Source organism: Cetorhinus maximus, chromosome 15 (assembly GCF_964194155.1).
Source record: "Cetorhinus maximus chromosome 15, sCetMax3.hap1.1, whole genome shotgun sequence".
NCBI lineage: Eukaryota > Metazoa > Chordata > Chondrichthyes > Lamniformes > Cetorhinidae > Cetorhinus > Cetorhinus maximus.
Window position 1 is genome coordinate 23,132,147 of NC_135893.1, and position 24,863 is coordinate 23,157,009.

A 24,863-nucleotide genomic window follows, 5' to 3' on the forward strand; every position below is an offset into this window, starting at 1 on the left:
AAAAAAACACAAGGATGCCCAAAGCTACATTCTGCACAGGTTTGTTGGAATATTCTAGAATGCGCAGACACATTTTCTGTGCTCGGCTTTTGAAATCTGCAGTAATTTAATCTCCTGTCATTGTGGTCAAAGAGTGTGCCATGCTGAGAAGCCAAGGGAGTGTAACCAGTGGACACCATCACCAGCCTCGTGTGCCTGGCATTTATTGCACATCCCTAATTCCCCTAAATAAAACTGCTTGATACGGTTGAGTGGCCTGGACCCATTCAGAGGTCTGTGTGGGGCTGGAGTCACAAGGGCAACAGGTTTGTTTCCCCCAGGGGATATGGATGAACCAGTTGGATTTTTACGAGGGTCCAACTGCTTTGAGCTCACCTTTAGCTGGTATTTAGTTCCAGACTTTCAAAATCTGAATTCAGCTTCCCAAAATTGCCTCAATGACACTTGAACTCACGGTCTCTGTATAACTCATCTGCTTACATAGCAACCAAAGGGCTAGAAATTGGAAGGGAGAAATCTCAACGCTGCAAGACTCAGCATGCAAAGAGATCAAGGAAAATTAATCTGCGGCTGTAATGAGTTGAAGAGAGCAAAGGTGGAGATAGTGAAGGACGGGGAGAGTGAGCGAGCAAAGGGGAGTGAGAAGAGAGAGAGGAATGAGTATGGAGCGAGATGGGGAGAATGGGTGGAAAGTGAAGGGAGGAGGGAGTAAAGGGAGTGAGGGGAGGTTTGGGGAGTGAGCAAATGGGATGAAGTTAAGGGATTGAGTGAACTGAGGGGGGTGGGTAGGTCCAGGGGGTGTGACAAGAAGTTGAGTGAGGATGACATGAGTTACCACAAAATGGTGAACCATCTTGGGGAGATAATTGGACATGGGAAGGTGCATGAACAGATGATATTGCAAGGGTCAACTGTTTTAGGCCTCGCTCTCGGTGTTATTCCCGGGATTTTCTGGTTCCGCCCATGGCGGGAATCGTCACGGACAGGAGGGAAAATTTGATGGGCCAGGCAAAGGTCCATTGACTTCGGACAGGGATTTACGGTCACACGCGGGCGGGATTGGAAAATCCCGGACATTGGCTTTAAAAGAACTGAATGCTGCCCGCTTTGCATCCTACCCTAGTCCAATTTCACACAGGAGCTAAGTGATGTGTTCTCAGACATACCATCTGCTGAATTTTTGGGCTGCGCCGAGGTGGGGAATGGAGGTGGACAGAGCTCAGAAGCAGCAGCACCATTGGCATGCTGGTTTCCCAACTCTGTTCCTGTGCCAGCCATTTGTGCCAAGGCGGGTTCAGGACTGGCGGGGCTATCCACCCCCATGACCTGGACAGGACTCCTGGTACTCGCTGTTTGCAAAGATCCACCACACCCAGCCCTGTAGATGTCAGCATCTTTGCAACTACAGCAGGTCATGACACTGAACAGTAAGTTAAATGAACATGGCACCTAAGGGGCTGGTATCAGGATCCCACATGGAGATCCTTCATGTCCAGCCACAGGCCATGCTGCCTCTCACATTTTCAAATGTGGGTATACAGAAGTGCCTCGCCCATAACTGTGACGTCAGCACATTGTCCTCACCAGCATGTGTGACTTCAAGGGAGCATTCCAGCAGGGTCCTCTAGGCTGCAGACCATGCCATGACATTCTGGGGTGCTCACACACAAGCACAGTACACACAACCTACCAACAGACCCCCCGCCCTCCAACAACATAAGTCTATGCACTACTCGAGAAGAAGGTTCCAGCAGGTGGTTGCTCATGGGCATTGAGTAGCGCAGCATAAAGAGAGAATCATGATTCATCCATGTGCTTTATTCATTGTTGTGGCAGAATGTCCCAGGGGAGCAGCCTGAGTCTCATGGATTAAATGCACCCAGGTTCTGTGACCAAGACATGGAGATCCTGGTGCAGGAGATCAAAGGCCCTGTATCCAGCAGGTTGAAGAAACACTCTGGCAGTCACAAAGAGAGCTTGGCAGACAATTGCTGCAGCAGTGAGCACATCAGGAGACTATGGCCGAACGTGGATTCAGTGTTGCATGCAGTCCCACGACCTGCTGCACTCAGGTGAGATGTTTGACTGAAGCACACATTTGCCTCTGGTTTGGGTATCAGATGACTGAGACATCAGATGGGACACAATTGCCGCATATGTCACCAGCAACAAGAATGACAGAATGGAAATGACACTCTTGTGCGTTCAAGTGTAAATAGGGTGACACCTGAATGGCCACTTTGATACCTAGCCACATAGATGATGGTCATACATGGATTCATTGTCCCTAAATTTGTCTTTATTGTTCACCTGCAGAAGAAAAGAGCTCTAAATGCTAAGGCGATGGCCCCTACATGGGGTGAGGCATGCAAACTTCAGGGTGATTTGTCCAGTGGAGGAGATGGCCATACAGATAGCATGTGTGCCTTCCCAGGCCAGTGTAGGAGATGACAAATCACCCGTAGCAGGTTCCAAAGACGGTGTTAACGGCACCTTGAATCATGGCTTCACTGGTGGTGGTGATGGTTGTTCAGCACGGGGGAGGTGGATTAGGCATAATGGACACTTGCACATGATAGAGCATAAAGGAAGGGCTCCACGCCAAGGCTTCTGCTCATATGGCTTTTGATAATGACCTGTAACTGCATGTGTGCTGTCACTGAGCAAGGATTACACTAATTAACTCCTGTTGTGTCTCACACAGATCCCATCACCGCACGCCCAGCCCACAGAGCCAGAACCTCTTTCGGGCATCAGGAGGAGGATGAAGAGATGCCTGAGGAAGCACTGTCCCATCTGACCAATCAACAGTTCACCAACACAGATACTAACACTGCGGAGGGAAGTAGCTTGTGTTTAGAGTCAGTTGCACATGGTGAAGGTCACCACACCAGAGTGCAGGGGAAGGTGTCAGAGTCAGACATATCAGTGCACAGCTCCCCTCGGAGGAGAAAGGGCAGTGACGATGATGCTGCAGCTGGCATAGAGGTTGGGCCTCAGGAGTCACCTTATGGGGCACAGCACTTGAATCAGCAGCAGCACCAGATGTGCGGACATCTGGTAGAGTTCGCTGAGGCAATGTGAGCACATGCACTGCAAGTGGAGGAGTCCATCGCAGTAATGAGCTCGACCTTGTCTTGGGATCTCAATCACATGAGCTCCAACCATTAGAGACTGACCAATCTCATGCAGCCACACTCCCAGTGGATGCAAGAGCAGTATGAATTCCTGTAAAGGGATCAAGGCTCATCCAGTAGTCTGGAGCAATCCGTTTAGAGTATGAGCACTGTCCTCCATGGAATACATGAGGATCTGTGCACCCATAACAAGACCTTCTTGCTGGTGGCACAATGGATGCTGGAATGGATGACTGCTGCGTCCCAGCAGCCTACACCATCCAACCCTCCAGAAAGCCAACCCAGGGTTGAGGAGGTTATAGAGCAAGATGAGTTTGCTAGTCTGCTGCGAGCAGTTCTGCACACACGTCTTCCACAGCTTCCCAGGCCTCTCTGCCAGAGCCCTCACCTGTGGTACAAGCTCCAGTGACCACAGCTGCCCCTGTAGAATTGCAGGTCCCGCAGTCTCAGGTAGGTCCCCAACGGGTACCTGCATGAAGAGGCCGGCCACAAAGCTCCTCAAAGCCTTACAGACAGATTTCCTCCAACTCCTCTGAGGCAACACCGAGGGGGCACCATGTAAGACTGTTTGACCTCAAAAGGCACTGTGGTGTTTCCATCACTGATGGGTTCTCGTCGGCCATTGTATCTCACATTGTTGAGTATGTCTTTTCCATTTTCTGCAAAAACACTATATAAATCAAAGAATGGATGTGATGTATTGGTCTATATTTGCTCAGTGGTGCATATAATAACCATGTAAACATACAACTGCATGATTTTACCAGTGTCACTGAAGATTGCAGTCCACCCCTCAGTCACCAGGCAGTTGTGAAGGGTGAAGCCATGCATGTCCATCATTGGTCAAGTCGGGTGCTCAGTGAAACGTCCACTGCTGATAGAGGTTGATCATGAGCTGTGCGCCTCGCTGGCCAGGTCAGCATTTATTGCCCTTCCCCAATTCCCCTTTAGAAGATAGTGGTGAGGCGCCATCTTGAACAGTTGGTGTTGTAGGTACACCCACAGTGCTCTTAGGAAGGGAATTCAGGATTTTGACCCAGCGACAGTGAATAATCAGCGGTATAGTATTTGGAGGGGACTTTTCAGGTGGTGATGTCCCCATACATCTATTGCCCTTGTCCTTCTAGGTAGTGGATGTCCAAGGTTTGGAAGGTGCTGTTGAAGGAGCCTTGGTGAGTTGATGCAGTGCATCTTGTAGATGGAATACACTGTTGCCAATGTGCATCGGAGGGAGTGAATATTTAATATGGGGGATGGGGTGCCATTCTTGTGGACTGCTTTGTCCTGGATCGTGTCAAGCTTCTTGAGTATTGTTGGAGCTGAACTCATCCAAACAAGTGGAGAGTATTTCATCACACTCCTGACTTGAACCTTGTAAATAGTGGACAGGCTTTGGGGAGTCAGGAGGTGAGCTACTTGCTGCAGAATTCCCAGCCTCTGACCTGCTCTTACACCCATCGTATTTATATGGCTAGTCCAGTTCAGTTTCTGGTCAATGGTAACCCCCAGGATGTTGATAGTAGGGGATTCAGCAATGGTAATGCTATTGAATGTCAAGGAGCGATGGTTAGATTCTCTCATGTTGGAGAATGGCCATTGCGTGACCTTGTCATGCGATAAGTTTACTTTATGCTGCCCGGTCTCGAGTTGCAGCATTTTTCTTGGTGTATCCAAGATATCTGCACCTTCTGAGCCTCGACACAGGAGCACTCTTTAGATAGTGGTCAGGCCTTGGCTAGTGACTAGGTGACTTCTTCACTATCTGTGTGACAGCCTCCAAGAAACACTTGCAGGCCCTCTGTCACAGGGCATCTCATGGTCAGTCCCTCAAGACGGCTGAATGCTGACTTATCTCAGAAGCAAATTCAGCTTTAAACCTGATACCTCTCACAGCTTAGAATTCTTAACCTCAGGCCTTCAGAGCTGTCCACGTCTCCAGTAGCAAGCCGTGGAACATGCACAGTGATTTTTGCACCTTTAGATAGTGAAAATCATGACTTCCTGTTCTCGCCTAGCTTCTTAAATGGCCCAGCTGATTCGTAAATGCCACCTGTGCCCCCTTTCTTTACGCCCCACTCCCTTTCACACAGCCTTCAATATCAGAAATGCCTAGATTGGGGGCCGGACTTCCGGATCCAGGTCCCGCCTGCCATTTTGAACCCTCCACAGAGTCTTCCTGGCTCCATGAAAATCCAGGCCGCCACAACCCCAGCTATGGAGGGGCACAGTGGACCAGGGTTTGTATTCATCTGATGACCCCTGTTGGAAAGTGTTTAGGGTGGGAGAAGGAACAGATTTATCTGTGATCTTCCTCTGTTGAATGGCTTGCTGACAGTCACAGGTGCCAACTTTAAAGATTGGGCGAGCAGGACAAAGGTGCCCTGATTAACACTCATCTCGACAAGCTGTAAACAACTGATGGTGAAAGCTTACCAGGAAATCCCCAGTTATGGTAAAAGACAAAAACATTATTAATCTCCTAAGTCTAAGTAAGAGCTCAGCAGAATTAACCTCTATTAGTATCACCAATAAAGGGCATCAGTATCTTACCCCGAATCTTATGCCACAAAGAAAGATTCAAAGCCAAGTCCCTCTATGTCCAACAGGTAATTGTAGCACCAAACCCTATTTCCTTCTTGGAAGCTTTCAGGTGTGTGGTTGAAGGTATGTGAATCTAGGGTTGGTCTGTGCAGGAACAGGGGAGATTATATGATGCTGTGTCTGGGCTTCCTTTATTTCTTGGAGTGTGTGGCCACTATAATTCAGCAGATGAAACAGATTTTGAAAGAAAAATAATGAAAACAGGCTCATAGAGTAGAGGGAAAGCAACATATTCATGGGGAAGAATGTGTGCTGCATTGATCAAACACCAAACAATGGCATTCTACTTCTTAAATTGGGTCTTCAAAACATTTGAACTACAGCATCAAAATTCTTTCCGGCTGGTCTGTGTGACAGGGAAGACGTTTTAACATTGGAGGAATCAATGCCAACAACATGTTTTTTTAAATTCTTTCAGGGGACACAAGCATTGCTGGCTAGGCCAGCATTTATTGCCCATCCCTAGTTGCCCATGAGAAGGTGGTGGTGAGCTGCCAGGATGGTGAGTGGCTTGAAGAGGAGCTTGCAGGTGGTGGTAGGAACATAGGAACAGGGATAGACTATGTGGCCCCTTGAGCCTGCTAGATCATGGCCGATCTTTTACCTCAACGCCATGCTCCCACACTATCCCCATATTTTTTTATTCATTGGATTTGGGCATTGCTGGCTAGGCCAGCATTTATTACCCACTCCTCATTGCTCTTGTTCAGACAGCAGCTAAGAGTCAACCACATTGCTGTGGGTGGATCTGGAGCCAGACCAGGTAAGGACATCAGATTTCCTTCTGAAGGCGTTAGTGAACCAGATGGGTTTTTACAACATTCGACAATGGTTTCATGGTCATCATTAGACTTTTTTTACGAACCCGGGTCCCCCAGAGCATTACCCTGTATATCTGGATTATTAGCCTAGAGACAATACCACTACGCCATCACTTCCCCATATCCCTTAATGTCCTTGGTATCTAGAAATGTATCAACCTTTGCTTTGAACATACTCAATGACAGGGCCTCCACAGCCCCTTGAAGTAGAGAATTCCAAAGATTCAACACCTGTGGGTTGAAGAAATTCCTCCTTAGCTAAGTCCTAAATGGCTTACCTCTTATTCTGAGACTGTGTCCTCTGGTTTGAGGTGGTGGATAGGGTGCCAATCAGGATTGCTTTGTTCTGGATGGTGTCAAGCTCTTTGAGTGTTGTTAGAGTTGCACTCATCCAAGCAAGTGGAGAGTATTCCATCACACTCCTGACTTGTGCCTTATGGATGATGAACAGGCTTAGGGGGAATCAGGAGGTGAGTTACTCTCTGCAGAATTCCTGGTCACTGACCTGCTGTTGTAGCCACAGTATTGATATGGCTGGTCCAGTTCAGTTTCTGGTCAGTGGTAACCCCCAGACTATTGATAATGGGGGATTCAGCGATGGTAATGCCATTGAATATCAATGTTTGTATTCTCCCTTGTTGGACATAGTCATTGCCTGGTACTTGTGTGGCACGAATGTTACTTGCCACTCATCATCCCAAGCCTGAATATTGTCCAGGTCTGTGCCAATACATGAAGGTGGAAAGACAAGATACCACATGTGGATCATAATAAGATCATAAGAAATAGGAGCAGGAGTAGACCATTCGGCCCATCGAGCCTGCTTTGTCATTCAGTAAGATCATGGCTTATCTGATTGTAGTCTTAACTCCACTCTCCTGCCTGATTCCCACAAATCTTTGACTCCCTTGTAGATTAACAATCTGTCTAGCCACGCTCCATTCAGGTAAGTGAGGATAGCATGAAAAATTAATAATTATTTTTACAAAATAAAAAAAAGTTTGCATTCTTCATCCGCCATCTCCTCTCCAATATTTGATATCAATTACTTTTTTGATGAAACAGTAGGACAGTAAAAGCCATGGTCAGAGATGAAGTCATGCATGAGATGTGACTGACCTGGTATAACAGTGCAAGGTGATGCTGGATACACAATACCACAGCAGCAACTGTCAGCACTTCACATCACTGACCAAGGCAAATGCCAGCGATGGTTTCTTCATCTGAGATACCAATGTCAAGGTCACAGTCTATCCTGACCCATGGCTCCCAATGTCGAAGAGAGTGGGAGAGATTTAATAAATCAGGAAGTGGCAATTAGGTGACTCCACACTCTGGTTTTAAAAGCCGATTGATTCTGAAAGGTTGGGAATTTAGAACATGGTGGGGAAGTTCCTTGGTTTTGAAATCCTGGGAAAGAATGAATTGGAAGAGGAGGTGATGTAATGAGTCAGATGATAATTCTTTTGTTGCATAAATTTATGTCTGATACATGCATTGCTTACACTTATATTAATAATTTTAATTATTTAATCTATTCAGAAATCCTCACAAATACTTGTGAAAATCCCTCAAAAGCCAGTGATGTCCCTCAGATTCCAGTTGCTCAGGAGAAGAGAGAACCTCCACCAAAAGCTGAAGACCGTGAATTCAGTAAGGTAATGATTCCCTGTGACATCTCTGTATACGAGCACAAAATAATCAGTTAAAGGCAACAAAAAAACTACCCTTAACCTTCCATTCTACCTGTTGTACCAGTTACAAAATGGCTGTTCTCTAACGTTGCTATATAGCTCCCTACTTAAAATCCTTCAGTCAGTCCTTCCGTCTAGCCCACAACACTGAAACCGCCCTGGTCAAAGTCCCAACAACCTGAGTATTTGTGACTGTAGTGTATTCTAGTTCTCTTCAACCTTGCCACAGCTTTCACCACAATCATGCATCCAATTATCCTCTACCTCCTTCCCTGAGATCCACCCCCACAACATTTTTCTCTCTCATCTAGTTTCATTCTTTAATGTCCCATTGGAGCCTGCACCTCTCCAATGGTGGTTTCATCACACTTCAGTGTTATCTATAAGAATGAGATCAGTTTTCATCCGTATGTTGACTGGAGCCAACTTCATCTCTCCATCATCTCTCTGGAGATTTTGCTGTTCTGTTTGTTCAATATCAAACCGAGGATGAGCCAGAAATATTGCAGTTCACCCTCTTGTTTGAGCCCGGTGAGAATCTTGGTTTGTTGACCCCAATCTATCCCCTTTCCTGGATGCCTGCTGAAACTCAGCGTGGTTATCTTACTAGACTCTAAGCTGATCTTCAAATGCTGCATTTAGTCCACCACTAAAACCGCCAACTTCCACATTGAAATCATAGCAACATCCCTACTTCATCCCCATTACCACAGAAACCTCTATTCATACCACTGTCACTACCAGACTTGAATCTACAAACACCCTCCACACCAACAACCCAAGTTACACCCTCCATACACCTCAATTCACCCAGAGCTCTGCTTGCATCATATTCTATGTAAAATTCCATTCACCAATCACCCTGTCCTCTTTGGCCTGGCTTCCCAATTCATTACATCCAAAATCCTTCTCCTCATTTAATAACCTTTCTCATGCCATGCTGCACACTACCTTTGTTACCTCCTCCAGCCTTGGGTATTCTTGTACTCTGCGGCCTTCCAGCTCTGGTTTACAATCTCTCCTATTTCTCTGCTCTACTGTTGCCTGAAGTGAGACGGAAACACCATTTAGGTGAACAAGCACGGTCTCCGCCACACTTCCAATAAAATAGCAACAGCGAAAATGCGAGCAGCTCCGTGGAATTTTCTGGACCCACCTGGATGTCAGATGTGAAATATTTCCATTATCCTGAAAACGTTGTCAGCTCAAAGCTGGCTCCCTGGTTTCTGTAATTCATCCACGGTTGTAGACAAGAGGATACAATTTTACAAACCAGGAAGTTGAGAAACAATCACCGGTCCATATTGTTTGTCAGTCTTAGCTGGCACGTAAAATTGCACTCTACGGGGAGAATTTTTAGCCCCAGCGGGGGCAAGTGTGGAGGTGGGCAGTTACAAAAAAATCATGTCGTCAGCCAGCATACCAATACTCTGCCCTGGGCCAGTTTCCTGGAGCAGGATGAGGAGGCACAGGGTTGCCCACCCATGTGGCTGGTAGCCAACTGAGCCACTTCAAGGCCTACTAAGGCCTATTGTCAGAGGTGGACTGGAATTTTTCAGTTCACCTCCAGGCCTCTCGAGATGTCGGGAAACAGCCCCAGCTGCCTGGAGCTGGCCTCCCGGCAGCAGCCTGGGGGCCAGTGCTCCAGGCAGGCTTTGAGGCCCTCCCCGCCTCCCTGGCGTCAGCTGCAGTTGTCGGCCATCCAATGGTCCCATTGTTAAGGGCAGTTTTTATTTTGAAGTTAAAAGTGTTGCTGAGAGGACACTTTCATCTTGGGGTGTCCTCTCTCTCCCCTACCTACTACGGAATCCTGCTGCTTCTTGAGTGCTCGATGTATTCCGGCTTTGACAGCACAACCTGCCATAAAATTGGACATCAAGTCTGTCCTCTGGCCATTAATTGGCCAATTTGGGGAAAATCACAGCCAGGTGACTGTTACCCCCACAGTACGTGGTTGTGACCCCCATTTGACCCCTGCATTGGGGTCTAAAAGCCCATGGGATAAATCCTGCCCCACATTAGCCTCAGCACCTCTGGGAACCATTCCTTATCTGAATTACTATCCAGTGACTCCTGGTGGAAATTGGGAGCGTGCAGATATTGGGTAAGGAAATCTGACCCCATCCAGAGCCTCTGGGCTCACACATTAAAAATGCCTACTTGGCTGATGGAGAGAGAGTTTCTGATGCTGGTAGAATTACAGCAACGGTGAAGAGGGGAGCGGATTGCAAAAGGAGAATGAGACGTAATTCCACTGTTGAATTAATATTTTCTTTGGGCTTATTATGTTTCAGCAAGACAGGACGGATTTCTGCTGGGAGCCCATCCTACAGGTCAGCATCTCTTTCACCGCACGATACTGTCCTAAATGTGGTTAAATGCAGGACTACATTTAAAGAAAAGGAACAAACTGACCAGAACCCTCCTGATCCTAAATGCATTGTCTGGTGGAGTGCAGAGCTAGATAGTGCAGGAAGTTCCTGGGTTCAGCTCCAGCTTGTGCTTTTTAGCTATACCGGGAATGTAGGAGGCGTTAAGGCCTACAGCAGGAGACACTACCAAGGTAGACAAGAGGAGGAAAAACAAGATGAATGAATGAGTAATAGTTAGATGCCAAGCTTGAGCTTTGCCAGGTGCCGGCCATGGTTCAGTGGGTAGCACCCTTACTTCTGAGCCAGAGGGTTCAAGCCCAACCCCATAAAATCTAGGCTGCCACTCCAATGCAGAACTGAGGGAGTGCTGTACTGTCCGTGATGCTGCCTTTTAGATGAAGCATTAAACCAAGACCCTATCTGCTCTGCCAAGTGGGTTTAAAAGATCCCAAGGCACTATTCAAAACAAAGGAGTTCTCCCCCATGTCCTGGTCAATATTTATAGGAACATAGGACTTAAGAGCAGAAGTAGGCCACACAGCCCTTCAAGCCTGTTACGCCATTCAAAATGATCATGGCTGATGTGCTTGTGGTCTCAACTCCACCTTCCTGTCTGCCCCCCCCATAACCCTTGACTCCTTTGTCCATCAAAAAAGTAACTCCGCCTTGAATATATTCTGGGGAAGAGAATTCCACAGGCTAATGACCCTCTGAGAGGAAAAAAAATCTCCTCATCTCAGTCTTAAAAGGGAGACCTCTCATTCTTAAACTGTGTTCACTGGTTCTAGTCTCCCCCACAAGTGGAAACATCCTCCCAGTATCTACCCTGTTAAGTCCCCTCAGGATCTTATGTGATCATCCCTCATTCTTCTGAACTCCAAAGGGTATAGGCCCAACCTGTTCAAACTTTCTTCATAGGATAAACCCTTCATTCCAGGAATGAGTGAAGTGAACCTTCTCTGAACTGCTTCTAATGCAATTATATCCTTTTTCAAATAAGGGGACGACATTCCGGATGTGGCCTCACCAATGCTCTGTACAGCTGCAGTAAAGCTTTCCTACTTTTATATTCCATCCCTTTTGCAATAAATGCCAACATTCCATTTGCCTTCCTAATCATTTGATGTACCTGCACACTAACTTTTTGTGACTCACATACCAGAACACCTAGATTCCTCTGTACCACAGTGTTTTGCAATCTCGCTCCATTTAAACAGTAAACTGCATTTCTACTCTTCCTGCCAAAGTGGCCAAGTTCACATTTTCCCATATTATACTCCATCTGCCAAAATTTTGCCCACTCCCCCAAGCTACATCGCTAAACGCAGAAAGACCTGGACAATATCCAGGATTGGGCTGGCAAGTGGCAAGTAACATTTGCGTCACACAAGTGCCAGGCAATGACCATCTTCAACAAGAGAGAATCTAACCATCGCCCCTTGATATTCAATGGCGTTACCATCACTGAATCCCCCACTATCAAAATCCTGGGGTTACCATTGACCAGAAACAGAACTGGACTAGCCACATAAATACTGTGGCTACAACAGCAGGTCAGAGGCTAGGAATCCTGCGGTAAGTAACTCACCTCCTGACTTCCCAAAGCCTGTCCACCATCTACAAGGCACAAGTCAGAAAGTGTGATGGAATACTCTCCGTTTGCCTGGATGAGTGCAGCTCCCGCAACACTCAAGAAGCTTGACACCAACCAGGGCAAAGCAGCCCGCTTGATTGGCACCACAAACATTCACTCCCTCCACCACTGACGCATAGTAGCAGCAGTGTGTACCATCTATAAGATGCACTGCAGAAACTCACCAAGGCTCCTTAGGCAGAACCTTCCAAACCCATGACTGCTACTATCTAGAAAGACAAAGGCAGCAGATAGATGGGAGCACCACCACCTGCAAGTTCCCCTCCAAGTCACTCACCACCTTGTCCCTTCACTGTGGCTGGGTCAAAATCCTGGAACTCCCTCCCTAACAGCACTGTGGGTGTACCAACACCACAGGGACTGCAACAGTTCAAGAAGGCAGCTCACCACCACCTTCTGAAAGGCAATTTGGGATGGGCAATAAATGCTGCCCTAGCCAGTGAAGCCCACATCCCGTAAATGAATTTTAAAAAATTAACACATTGCTGTTGTGGGGTCTTGCTGCGCACAAATTGGTTGCTGTTTTTTGCATTACAGCAGTGACTACACTTCAAAAGTACTGTATTGGCTGTAAAGCACTTTAGGGCTGTGAAAAGCGCTATATAAATTAAAGCCTTTCTTTAAAAAAAGCCTGTAGTTTTTAAGAGAAAGAGGAGACTGATGGTGAGGAGTTATGTAGTTTGTACTGGAATCAGAATAGTGGACAGCTGAGCCTACAGTGAGGATGGGAGAGCTGACCTAAGTTAGGAAGGGGTGTTACAATAGGTTTCAACACCTCAGAGCAAAGCAGGGGAAGAAAAATTAAGCAAGATTTCCAGTCCTGATGGCCACCCAGTGACCCTGCTCAAATATGTGAATGTAGTATGAGAATAGAATTGGTCTCAGCTCTGAGATCCTCTTCTGTCTGGTCACACAAGCCATTTCGGCTCAGACTTGAAGAATGAATGAAGCACAGGAAAGGTAGCAGCTCCCTTGCGAAATTAGCCCAACCAACAAAGGGAGGAAAAGGGGAACGTTGCAAGGAATAAACCAATCTGAGCTCTTTCAGCCCCCAATCTTGACATTCTCAAAGCCTCCATGTCACTGAGGGATGCCAAAGATCATAAAATCTGTTGTCATGCATTCTAAGGCAGGTAGTTATGTGGTATTGCGAGGGGCGTGATACATTAGAATGGATATGTTTGGGGAATAACCTCACTGTATTAAACAGTCCATTAGTAATCTGTTTTAAGTTACATTGTTATGCGCTTCTGTAACGCACTTTTTACCTGAAATCTGATGATTATTCTGCAATTTTTTATAACTCTTCTTTCCTTTGGGATTTAGAATTGTTTTGGGAGCACAAGTGTAATTTTCTCTGGCTCTAAGCAAACTCTGAATGGCTACGACATCACTGCACTTGCGAGGTCATCACTGGTCGGTAGGTCATTATCAATTGTTTATAAGCCCTCCTGGGCGAAATTGATTCGAAACCCCTTCCACTCAGCCTTTACCATGTTGAATGTTACTTTGTCTGTGAGAAGTTTACCCTTCGCATGATCTTTACCACAGCCCAGGGGCCCCAGGGCTCACAGAGCCATCAAACCCATGGTGGGCCGAGTGTCCCTCTGGTTGGCATTCATGGGTAGATGCGTGCTACAGAATTACTTAGGAAGGTGTGGTGCTGGGTATGGCATGAATAGAGATGGCCCAAAAATTGTAACTGGTTTTCACATCAGGCCGGTTATCCCACTTTGATTGATGGTCTGTGATCTACTGTAGTCTTCCTCAACTTTGCTGCCTCCGATTCCAGGGACCAACAGGCATCCCTTCAGCCCAGCATTGCTAAGGCTATTAAAATAAGCTCATGGGCAGAATTTTGCCCTTGGTGGGCGGGCGGGCGGGCTCGGCGGGAGCGGTCATAAGCCGACCGCCACCCGCAATCGGCACCACACCGTGATTTCACGCTGGCGGGCCAATTAATGACCGCCCAGCGTGAAGCGCGAGCAGCAGTGCTCAGCGCTCAGCGCTCAGCGCTGCCTGTGCAGGGGGGGAGGGAGGGGGGGGAGGGGGCGGAGGGGGGAGGGCGAGCGGGCCGTGCACAAGCTTGGCGCATGCGCGCGAGTGAACGCTTCATAATCTCGCTGAGGCACGGAGCTGCCTCAGGGAGATGAAGAAATATATATATAAAAAAATGAAGAAAATAAAAATGTAATTAAACATGTCCCCTCATGTGACTCTGTCGCATGTAGCTAATGAGAAATTAAAGTTTTTATGTTATTTTTATTTGCTTTTAGGAACCTCATCCCATCTGTGGATGAGGTTTCCAAAAAAATACAAAGGCCGCTTGGCCTTTTCGCCTGCCTGCCTATGATTACTTAATGGCCTTAACAGGCCTATTAATTGTCGGCGGGCGCGCTGCTGTCTCCGGAGTGCGCCTGCCAACCGAATATCACGTGACTGCGCGTTGACATCGGCACGCTCAGCCCCGAAGTTAACGCACATCATTTCACACTCGAGCGAGTCGGGTGCGTGCCCGCCCGCTGAGCGAAATTTCTGCCTCATATGACATAATTCCTGTATTTGCATGCACCTGACTATGAATAGGTGGATGTACCATGCACCCACACATTGGCCCCAATATCGACAGAGGAGATCTGTGTCGGTGGAATCAGAGTTCCTGAGGGGAAATCCAGAAGTCAGTCTGATTGACAGGCTTGGCTTCCAGCCAGAAGGGGAACACTTCAGAGCAGGCTGCAGGACCAGGTAGGGAGCATGGATTGATGACCCTGGGAGTCTTTGTACAGGGGATAAGCTAAGGAGGTGGGGCACGAGGGAAACTCCTGCTCCTCCTGGCCCACATGCAGCGCTGTAAAAGTACTTACCTTCTCCCCAAAGCTGCCCACGCTTCATTAACTGGGTTCCCTGAGGCCTGGGAAGGCCAGCCACTGTTAAATCAGAGGCTACAGCCCTATTAAAATATTTAAACTACCAACCGCCTCCCGGGGGTGGCTATGAAATTTAAAAAATTTTAGCATCTGACCTGACCTCAGCCCACCCATTTTTGGGGGCTGAAATTCACCCCATCATTTTCGATGGGCCAAAAAAGGGGAAAAAACCCCCCCGGCATGAATGCTTCTCCCTCTTGTCTCCTGAAGATGCTGACTCTTGCTGAGGTTTAACTACACGGGGTTCAATGGCCTAATGCCTCAACCAAGTGACAATCCTTCACATATGAATCAGGATAGGGACTGTGGCAGGCTGTCCAGCTACAGCTGGTGTTACAGCTGAGAATGATCTCATTGTCAGCCAATATTCACACCCAGGCCCTTTCCAACAGGGTTCAGCAAAAAAACAGCCAGGAGCAAGATTCCTGGCTGCATTTTTGACCCTTCCTAGCCCAAGGACAGTTAAACACCTCAGCTGCTTTGGCCATGGTCACCCAGCTATCTACAGGTCAAGAAGCAAACCTGGAATCTTCTGATCACTACGGCTTGTAACAAATTGCCTTACCGAATGGCTCACTGAAGCACAGGTTTGTAATATGAAGTAACATCGAGGCTGTCTTATGTGTTTCCAACATAAAGACCAGGATTTTTATGATGGTGGGGTTTGCTTTCCCAAAGAGTCAGCGGAGAACATTTCCCCGCCGATACTGCCCGCCCCACAGCTCCAGCAAACGTTAAATGGCTGGAGGCAGGACTTCTGCCCCTCACTCAGGAGGCAGTCCCATCTTAAAAAGCTGCCGGCCACTCTGATTGGCTGGCAGCTCTCTAGTCCCTGCAGCGCCAGAAGCTGCAGTGGACAGAACTGGGACTGCAAGTAGCCCCCAAGAGCCTAAATCCCAGGAGTCCAGGACCAGGCAAGTTTTGGGGGGTCTCGGGATGGGGTGGGGCGGTGAGGCCCCGGGGGGATGGGTAGAAGGAGGTGAGGGTGTTGGTGGAGAGGTCAGGGAAAGGGGGACGGAGGACCTGAAATGGCCGGTCCTTTTAGGGGGGTGCCCGATGTTAAAAGGAGGCTGATGATGGAGATGCCCCTCCCCCATCCCTGCCCGGGGCCTGAACAGGGCTACTTTTTAGGCTTCCCCCACTGATCTTGAACTCCTCCCGCCAGCCTGAAAATTGAGGCTTGGCTGGAAACAGCCCTTAAGTGGTCAACAATTGGCCACTTAAGGACCTCTATTGGGGAAATGGAGGATGGGCCGGCCTAAGACCCACCCATCCCAGTGTAAAATTGCGGAGAGGTGGGGGCAGGCTGGAACCCGGTGGGAAGGCCGTCCAAGAAATTTTACGGCCGGCTGGGGGAACATAAAATGCTGTCCGAAATGACAAAAAGAATGAAATGAGAAAAATATTACTTTTTCTTATTCATTCATGGGGTGTGGGCATCACTGGCTAGGCCAGCATTTATTGCCCATCCCTAATTTCTCTTGTTTAGGGGGCATTTAGGAGTCAACCACATTGCTGTGGGTCTGGAGTCACGTGTAGGCCAGACGAGGTAAGGACTGCAAATTTCCTTCCCTAAAGGACATTAGTGAACCAGATGGGTTTTTAACAATGATCGATAATGGTTTCATGGTCATCATTAGACTTTTAATTCCAGATTTTTTTGCTGAATTCAAATTCCACCATCTGCCGTGGTGGGATTCCAACCTGAGTCCCCAGAGCATTACCCTGGGTCTCTGGATTACTAGTCTAGTGACAATACCACTGCGCCATCGCCTCCACTTAAAAGCATGTAGAAAGCCCAGAGCATCATTTGAGAAACAGGACAATGAAGTAGAATTACATTAGCTGTGATAAGTGTGGACAATCTATTGAGTGGGTCTGAACACAGAGTCCCCATACTGTTGCAGTGAGTGGTTATGATCTGGGAGGGACTGCTTGGAAGGGGAAGCGGAGGGCGGGGGGTGGGGGGGGAGGGGGTGGAAGCAGATTCTATAGTAACTTTCAAAAGGGAATTGGATAAGTATTTGAAATGGAATTTTTTGCAGGACTGTGGAGATTGGGCAAGGGAATGGAACTAATTGAATAGCTCTTTCAAAGAGCCAGCACAGGCATGGTGGGCTGAATGGCCTCCTTCCAGACTGTATCATTCTATGTCCACAGGTATAGGAGTGAGGGGAGCAAGGTTTTGTTAAATGCACCTTACAGGAGCAGTCTGTGTACTCTGTGTAATCACAAGCATATTCAAATAGTCACACAAATGACTGTAAATTCACCTATAAAGTTTTCTGTCACCTCCAGTTAGGAAGAATTACACACATACAGATGCCTGGCCACAGGTACGAGACATTGGCCTGGATTTTCTGGCTGCCATCTTGGCAGACCCCCCGCAGCGGGAGATTCGACGGCCCAGCCAAAAGCCCATTGACCTTCCGCAGGACCGGATGATCCCAGTGGCGGGCGGGGCTGAAAAATCCTGCTCATTGTCCCAGGAGAAAGAGATTGGGAGGGGAGCATACATGCAATAATTACATGCCCAACTAACCATGGCAGGACCTGCCAATCACCAGCATTTTTGAACAATCGCATGAGTTCCGGGAGCAATTATGCATGTAGTTCAGTCGGTTGCTTAGAGGTGTGTTCATGTTATGCAAAGCATTGAGGTGGAAGGGTTATAGGCCAACTGGCTGAGTAACTCAGTTGCCTTAGAGTTTCTTTGATTTAATATGCTGGAATTGTGACTCATTGGAGATTGACAGCATTGAGCAGCCCTGCAATTGAAAGCTGCAATTAAGGCAACAGTGGAATCCACGGGAAGTTAAATTGAAGCAATTTTATTCTCAAAGTACTCGGCTGTGGGTCTGACCATAAGGACAGAAGAACTAGAAGCAGGAGTAGGCCATTCAGCCCCTCGAGCCTGCTCCATCATTCAATACGCTCATGGGTGATAGTCCACTTCAATTCCAACTTCCTGCCCTATCCCATACCCCTCGATTCCTTTAATATCCACTAATCTATTGGCCTCGGTCTTGAATATACTCAACAACTGGGAATCATGGGTTTCTAGGGTAGAGAATTTCGAAGATCACAACCCTTTGACTGAGGAAATTTTCCTTCAGCTCTGTCCTAAATCCATTATTCGGAGTCTCTGACCCCTAGATTTAGACTCCTCGACATCCTCCCTGTTAAGCCTCATTAGAATTTTATAGGTTTCAATGAGATCACCTCTCAGTCTTCTAAATCCTAAGGAATAAAGGCCTAGTCTACTTGATTTCTCCTCATCGAATGCATTACTCCAGGTGTGGTCATACCAAGGCCATATGTAATTGCAGTTTACTTTTACGTTTGAATATTACCTGTTTTCCTAATTACTTGCCGTTCCTCCATGTTAAATTTCTGTGATTCGTGTACACGGACACCCTGAATACCAACTTTTCTCTCAGTCCCTCACCATTTCAAGGAAAATTGGCTTTTCTATTTTACCTACCAAAGTGGATAACTTCATACTGCGCCACATTATCTCCCACCTGTCACATCTGGCTCACACACTGAACCCGCCTATATCCCATTCCAGACTCAGGCCAGAGTTTTCAGGAATGAAAAAGACGGGGCCCGAAAATATTGGCACTGGCCAACATGTCAGTTTCCTGACGCTGTTCCCAGCCATTTGAGGGTAGGTGGGTTCGGGGCACAGCAAAGCTGCCCGTTTCCACGAGACAGGCATACAATTAGGTTCATTAAGATCCTTGTTGGGGGCATCAACAAGAGGCTGATTGGGATTTTCCAGTTGGTCTCCAGTTTCCAGGCCAGTTATAGCCTACCCGCCCAAAAATGACCCATTTATTCCTGCACTGTTTTCTGTCCATTATTTGAGTGATAATATTAACCTGTGTCAGCGTGTGCATTAAAACTTAAGCTAGGCAAGGAAGTCAGAGTGCAACTTTTGTGTGAGATTGGGAGATGATGGTGATGAAGTATGAGGGGTCTACATTGTACCATAACAAGGAATACTGGAGTCAGAAGTATGATGTGCCATTCCTTCGGTCTGGCTTGGAATCTCCCATCTTTCTGTTGAAGATTCCATGCAGGAAATTGTCTAGAATGAGGAGCATTGGATTTTCTTGACTGAAGAATAATTAACTGGGACTCGTGTAAAATGAATTGGTAATCGATTGACCCAGACATTTTAAACCTCAATTGCAAAAATGCAGGCCAAGTACAATCTCCTTATATTGACCCCCAGCAGTTGTAAATGCCATGAAATTCAGGAATCAGTGGCCAGGATAATAATAAATAGCAATAAAGCGCTGCGGGACGGGGCCTTGGGCCAGGAGGGTTCAGGTAGGTAAGGGGGCTGGGAGGGTGGGGGAGGGGGTAGGTTTTAGAGAGGGGGCCGGTAGGAAGGATGAGGGCCGTCCCGTGATCGTCAAAGTGCAGCCCCCCTCCCGCCTGTTAACAATCTTAGGGGAATAAATAGCTCTGTCTGCTCCCACCGGGTGCCCACGCCAACTGTTTTAAGGTGTGGGCAGCGTATTTTTAAGGTCAATTGACTTGATAACAAGCCTAATGGACCCTTAAGTACTTATTTAAGTATGGTGGGCAGGCTGCCAATTTTGGCACCCATCCACCCTTCGTTGTATGGGAGTGAGCTCGGGTGTGGGCGGGAAAGCAGTGGGGCATTTTACATGCCCCTCCACGGGAAATACCCCCATTGGGGGCGCAACAGCACCAGGAGTGGGGAAACCTTGAATTTTTAGGCCTGAGTTTAGTACTTTCTTCCTGTGTCTTTTTAGGTTTGCATTCTTTATACAGTTCAGCAGAGGAGGGGTGTGTCTAATTCCGATAACGATAGATATGTCCCTAATGGTCCAAAGCAAACTTTTCCTAAATCCAACGTGGATTCAAAATGCAAATCTATAAAAATGTTCCTCTCTTCTCTGAATGTTTAATTTCCAGCTGAGCTCAGAGCCTCAGGCCTGTGACTAACCTCACTGCATTCAGTCTGCTCATCTATTGCTTACATGACAATGAGGTCCAAATTCATACATGGCTCACTCAAAACAGCCAAGGGAAACACAAGTCATCCATCTGTATGTTACCAAGCAGAGCAAAGCATTGATACCAGTTGAGAGAATTGAATTCTCTCCGAGATTTATTTTTAGTGTGACACATGCCCATGTGATCTAGACTATTTGCCTGTGGTGTTGTTTCTGCTTGTGAGCAAAGTAACACCACACAAAATTGATTGTGGCACTTCAAGGGTAATTTTCTGACTGCACAGTGCCAAAGAACTGTGCCCGATGGCAATACATATCAGGCACATGTAGTACACTATTTTCCAATTACGATTTCCAATGACAGTAGGTTGTGGGTTCAAGCTCCGCTGCTGATTTAAGGGCATAATCTAGACCGACCCTTCAGTGCAACACTGAGCAAGTACAACATTGTCTGAACACAGCATGGCTGTTGAGAGAACCACAAGATGGTTTAATGCTTTATAACTGCAAGGCTTTCTCTTTTGCTGGTGTAAGTTTGACTCCTATTGGAATGTGCCACAATGCTCCCTGTCCTCTTCTGAGTTCAGCACCAAAGAAAATTAACCTGTTGGTGGCTAACCTTACTTTTGCCTGACAAATACTAATGAAAAGAAAAAGGTTAATCGAAACAGTTTTTGGTTAGTTTTATTAAAGAATGAGACAGCAAACAGAGTGGATGACAAGTGAAGGGAACTACAAATGGAGTTTTGTGCAAATCGAGAAGACTGTAATGAAGGGCCTGCGAATGAAGGGGTTGAGATTTACAGGACTGTAACAGGAGACCTTCCTTTTAACCTCATTTACAACGCTCGCCAATTAAAATTCAGATGGTCACTTCCTTTAGTATATAATGAAACATATAGATTGACTTTACCATTGCAATAAAGTGTGATATTGATTTTCTATTGCAGGTCTGGTTCAGACAGTAAAAGATCACATAACAAAGCCGACAGCTATGGCACGTGGGCGAGTGGCTCATCTAATTGAATGGAAGGGTTGGGGTGCGCATGGTGGAGGATGTAATCCATGCCCGATGGATGAAGCCCATTACTCCAGTCTCACTGATGAGCTGAAAGAGGCTCGTTTTGCAGCAGGTAAAATAAGTGAAATTGTTTTTGACACTGTGCCCCACTCAAGATGCACTGAGATGGGGGTGAAGCAGTCAGTTACACTGGCATTTCCAAGCCAAATGTCTACTCGATCAATATGGGGGGAGGTAGTCGATATTCCCCATCTTCTGTCTGACCCAATTTGATCCATTGTGATGCCGACTTTTCAAGTAGCTCAACACGGTCAAAGAATTTGAAACTGATGTAAATGCAAGATGTATGCATGAGCTGCTGTGCAGTTTCAACCCTTGATCCATTGATCTAAAATTGGACATATGTAAACCAGCGAGATGCTGTGCTGTGCTACAATGGGCCATAACTTCCGAGCTCTCCAGTGTTGGATTTGGGGGGTACCCCAAAGATGCACTGGGGAACCCCTCTCGGAACTTCAAAGATCAGGGTTTGCATAGCAATTGCCTAGAAGTGCAAACTTCCTCTGGGCAATTGCCCTGCTCTGGGAACCATCAGAAAATGTGATTTATATCGCAAACTTTGGATGGTTCTGGCTGTGTTACACAAATAGTTACTCACAAAAAGTTAGAAGAATTAAAACCTCTTCTAACTTCTGGGTAACTATTGTAAAGATACAGACTGGCCCCCACCATGAGCCGCCCGCCACACCCCCGATACCCCCAGGGGTCTCCCCCACCCTGCAGCTACATCCCCCCAACACGGTATACCCCACTGCAACCCTCCCTCGACTCCCCATGGAATTCTCCCAACCTGACCTGACTCGAACCCCCCCAGCCCCGCAGGCCCGACTCGACCCGACCCGACCAGGCACCCACCTCCCCCAGCCCCGCAGGCCTGAACCCCCCCGACCCGACCCAAACCCCCCAACAACGCTGTCCCAACTACCCCCACCCGACCCGACTGGACACCCACCTCGGCCTCCCACTGCAGGCTCTACCCCACCTCCCGACCCTACCGGACCTCACCCCAGACCTCTGAGACCCCCCCCAACCCCTCAAAGACCGACCCCAGCCCCAAACCCCAATATCTGAGCCCCACCACCCCCTCTGATGCCAGCACCCACCCCCCCAATGTCCAACACCTCCCCGCCTCCTAATGCCAGCAGCCCCCGTAACCCCCTAATGTCTGACCCCACCCACCCCCTACCTGATGTCCGACACCCCACCATCACCTCGATATCCAGACCCCACACCCCCTGATTCCGATAACCCCCCGCCCCCCATGTTCAAACCGCCCCCCACCACTGACTCTCAATGTCCAACCCCCCCATCCCCCTCTGATGATGGCACGCCCACACACACAGACACACTCATACACCCCGATGTCCGACCCCGCCCCACAACCCCCGCCCAGTGTCTGACCCCTCCTAACCTGGTGTCCCAACCCCACCCCCCACCCCCCCACCCAATGTCTAACCCCCGTCCCCCTCTGATCCTGGCACCCCAAATCCCACCACCCCCCGATGTCCGATCCCCCAATCTGATTCCCAACCCCCCCAACATCTGACACCCCACTTACCCCCGATGCCTGATAACCCCCACATCCCCCCAACCAATGTCCAACGCCCCCCCCCCCCGCCCCCCCAATGTCCTCCCCCCACCCAACCCCCACCCGACCTCCGATCCCCCACATCCCCCCCAAATCCTATCCACTTACCTTAGACACTCACCTCCTCCCCCTGGCCTGTCAATTACAATCCGACCATTAAATTTACCTGGCTTTACTGCAGCTAGTGCCGTAAAAAAGTGGACGTGTCCTTCTTCAATCCAGCTCTGCCGGACTGCGATGCTGGGCTTCGGAGATAGCCGTTCTGCCTGGATCTTGCCCGTCCTGAGTCGGAAGGTCGGGTGAGACAGGCACGGGAGAAATCTTGCGTAAGCAATGGGGCACAGAGTGGCAATCCAACACTGATTGTCACTGCCAGGAAGTTATGGCCTGATATTGATGTCCAGTCTCTCTCTATACCACTCGGAAGTGACCAGGGCCAGGGCTTCTGATCTTATGCTTTCCAGCTCCCACCGACTGCTTCGATGTGGCAAAATCTGCACTCAAAACAAAAGTGCAAAAGCCCAGCCCAGATTTTTTTTTAAACAGCCCGTCATATAAAAAGGAAATAATGATCGGCATCTTCCAGTCACACTCCATCAATTCCTGGGTGGAACTAGGACTGAAAATTGCGCAGAGGTGGAGTCTGTCATATCCCCACCCATTCCCGCACCTACCAGATTTCCTGCAGGAATTAACAGGAGAAGCCGAATTTCCGCCTAGGCTTGGGAAAACGTGGAAGCACGATCTGCACACTTGCGCAGCTCGCAAAATGCAGGCCCGACCCACCTGTCACTTTACGAGGGATTTTCCTCTTTTTTACACAGGGATTGTGCTCACAATGCATTTTGCAAATTGCGATGGAGTGTGTAAGGTGAGCTGGTTAGAAGGCCTGGCTCAGTTCCCCAGCACGGCAGCCCAGCTCCCAACATCATTTATAGGCCCCTAAAATTCACCCCATACCCCCACCCACCCACCCCATGCCACCCCACATTCCCCAGTGCCATCACATGACACCTCTATGTTACCATTTCACCCTATGCACCTCACATACCACATGCCACCTCTATGCCCCCATCCCACCCTGTACACCTCACATACCCCATGCCATCTCTATGCCCCATCCCACCCAATGCACCTCACATACCCCATGCCACATCACATCACATATGCCCCCACCACCCTTGCAATCTCTATGCCCCCATGCCACCCATCCAGCCTCAATTCCCCCATGGCACCTCACTTTCCCCATGCCACCTCTACCCCCCCATGTATCCTCCATAGCCACTCACCCAGTATGCACTATGCACAGTTCTCAGGAGCCATGCTATAGCAATGGGAATTATTTTAAAATCATTGGAAAGCCATTAAACCACTAACAATCTAAGAAAACCCTGAATTCAAACTCAATATGATTGATCTGGAGCAAATAATCCAAGGCAAAAATGTTGTAATCCTTCAAGAGCCTATTAGGTTAGTAAACAAACAAGAAACCACATGAAAGACTTGTTGTGTTATAGGCTCATAGAAGTTTCATATAGTTCTTGGATCAATAAGACCACCTATTGAGCTGAAGCTTTTGAAACCCAGCCAAACATTCATAATGGAACAGCTGTCACAATAAAAGCTTCTAGCTCCACTGCAGAATAGATATCCATTTCCATTTCAAAGCAGAGTGCCTGTCAATCAGTGGAGGGGTAAAGGTACAAACCATTTTTTAAACTTCAGAAGCATGTTCTTTTTTTTAAAATGCCAAATCTGCTAGTCCAATTGAATCAGAGCACAAAATTGTGACAGCAGGGGACCTTTTTTTTAACATTTTTAATACACTCTGGTATTTTCTCCATAGGAAAAGTACTGTAATGCATGTGAACAATTACACAATGCTGGTCAATGTAAGGGTCAACGTACCTTTGCAGGACAGATCCCTATGATGAATCACTACATTAAAAATACATGTACATTACAATATAGCACCTAATAGTGACAACGGAATG

At 47.7% G+C, this 24,863-nt stretch overlaps 1 protein-coding gene across 3 annotated transcripts in view; it reads left to right on the top strand.

The window, feature by feature from the left end:
* The window catches only part of fam131c (family with sequence similarity 131 member C), a 48,905-nt gene that overhangs the window by 15,121 nt on the left and 8,921 nt on the right, over positions 1–24,863 (top strand). For all 3 annotated transcript variants that reach the window (XM_078558096.1, XM_078558097.1, XM_078558095.1), the window contains exons 2-5: positions 8,102–8,217; positions 10,548–10,586; positions 13,606–13,699; positions 21,151–21,333. In XM_078558096.1, the coding sequence (XP_078414222.1) occupies positions 8,102–8,217; positions 10,548–10,586; positions 13,606–13,699; positions 21,151–21,333 (432 nt within the window). The remainder of the gene's footprint in view (positions 1–8,101; positions 8,218–10,547; positions 10,587–13,605; positions 13,700–21,150; positions 21,334–24,863) is intronic.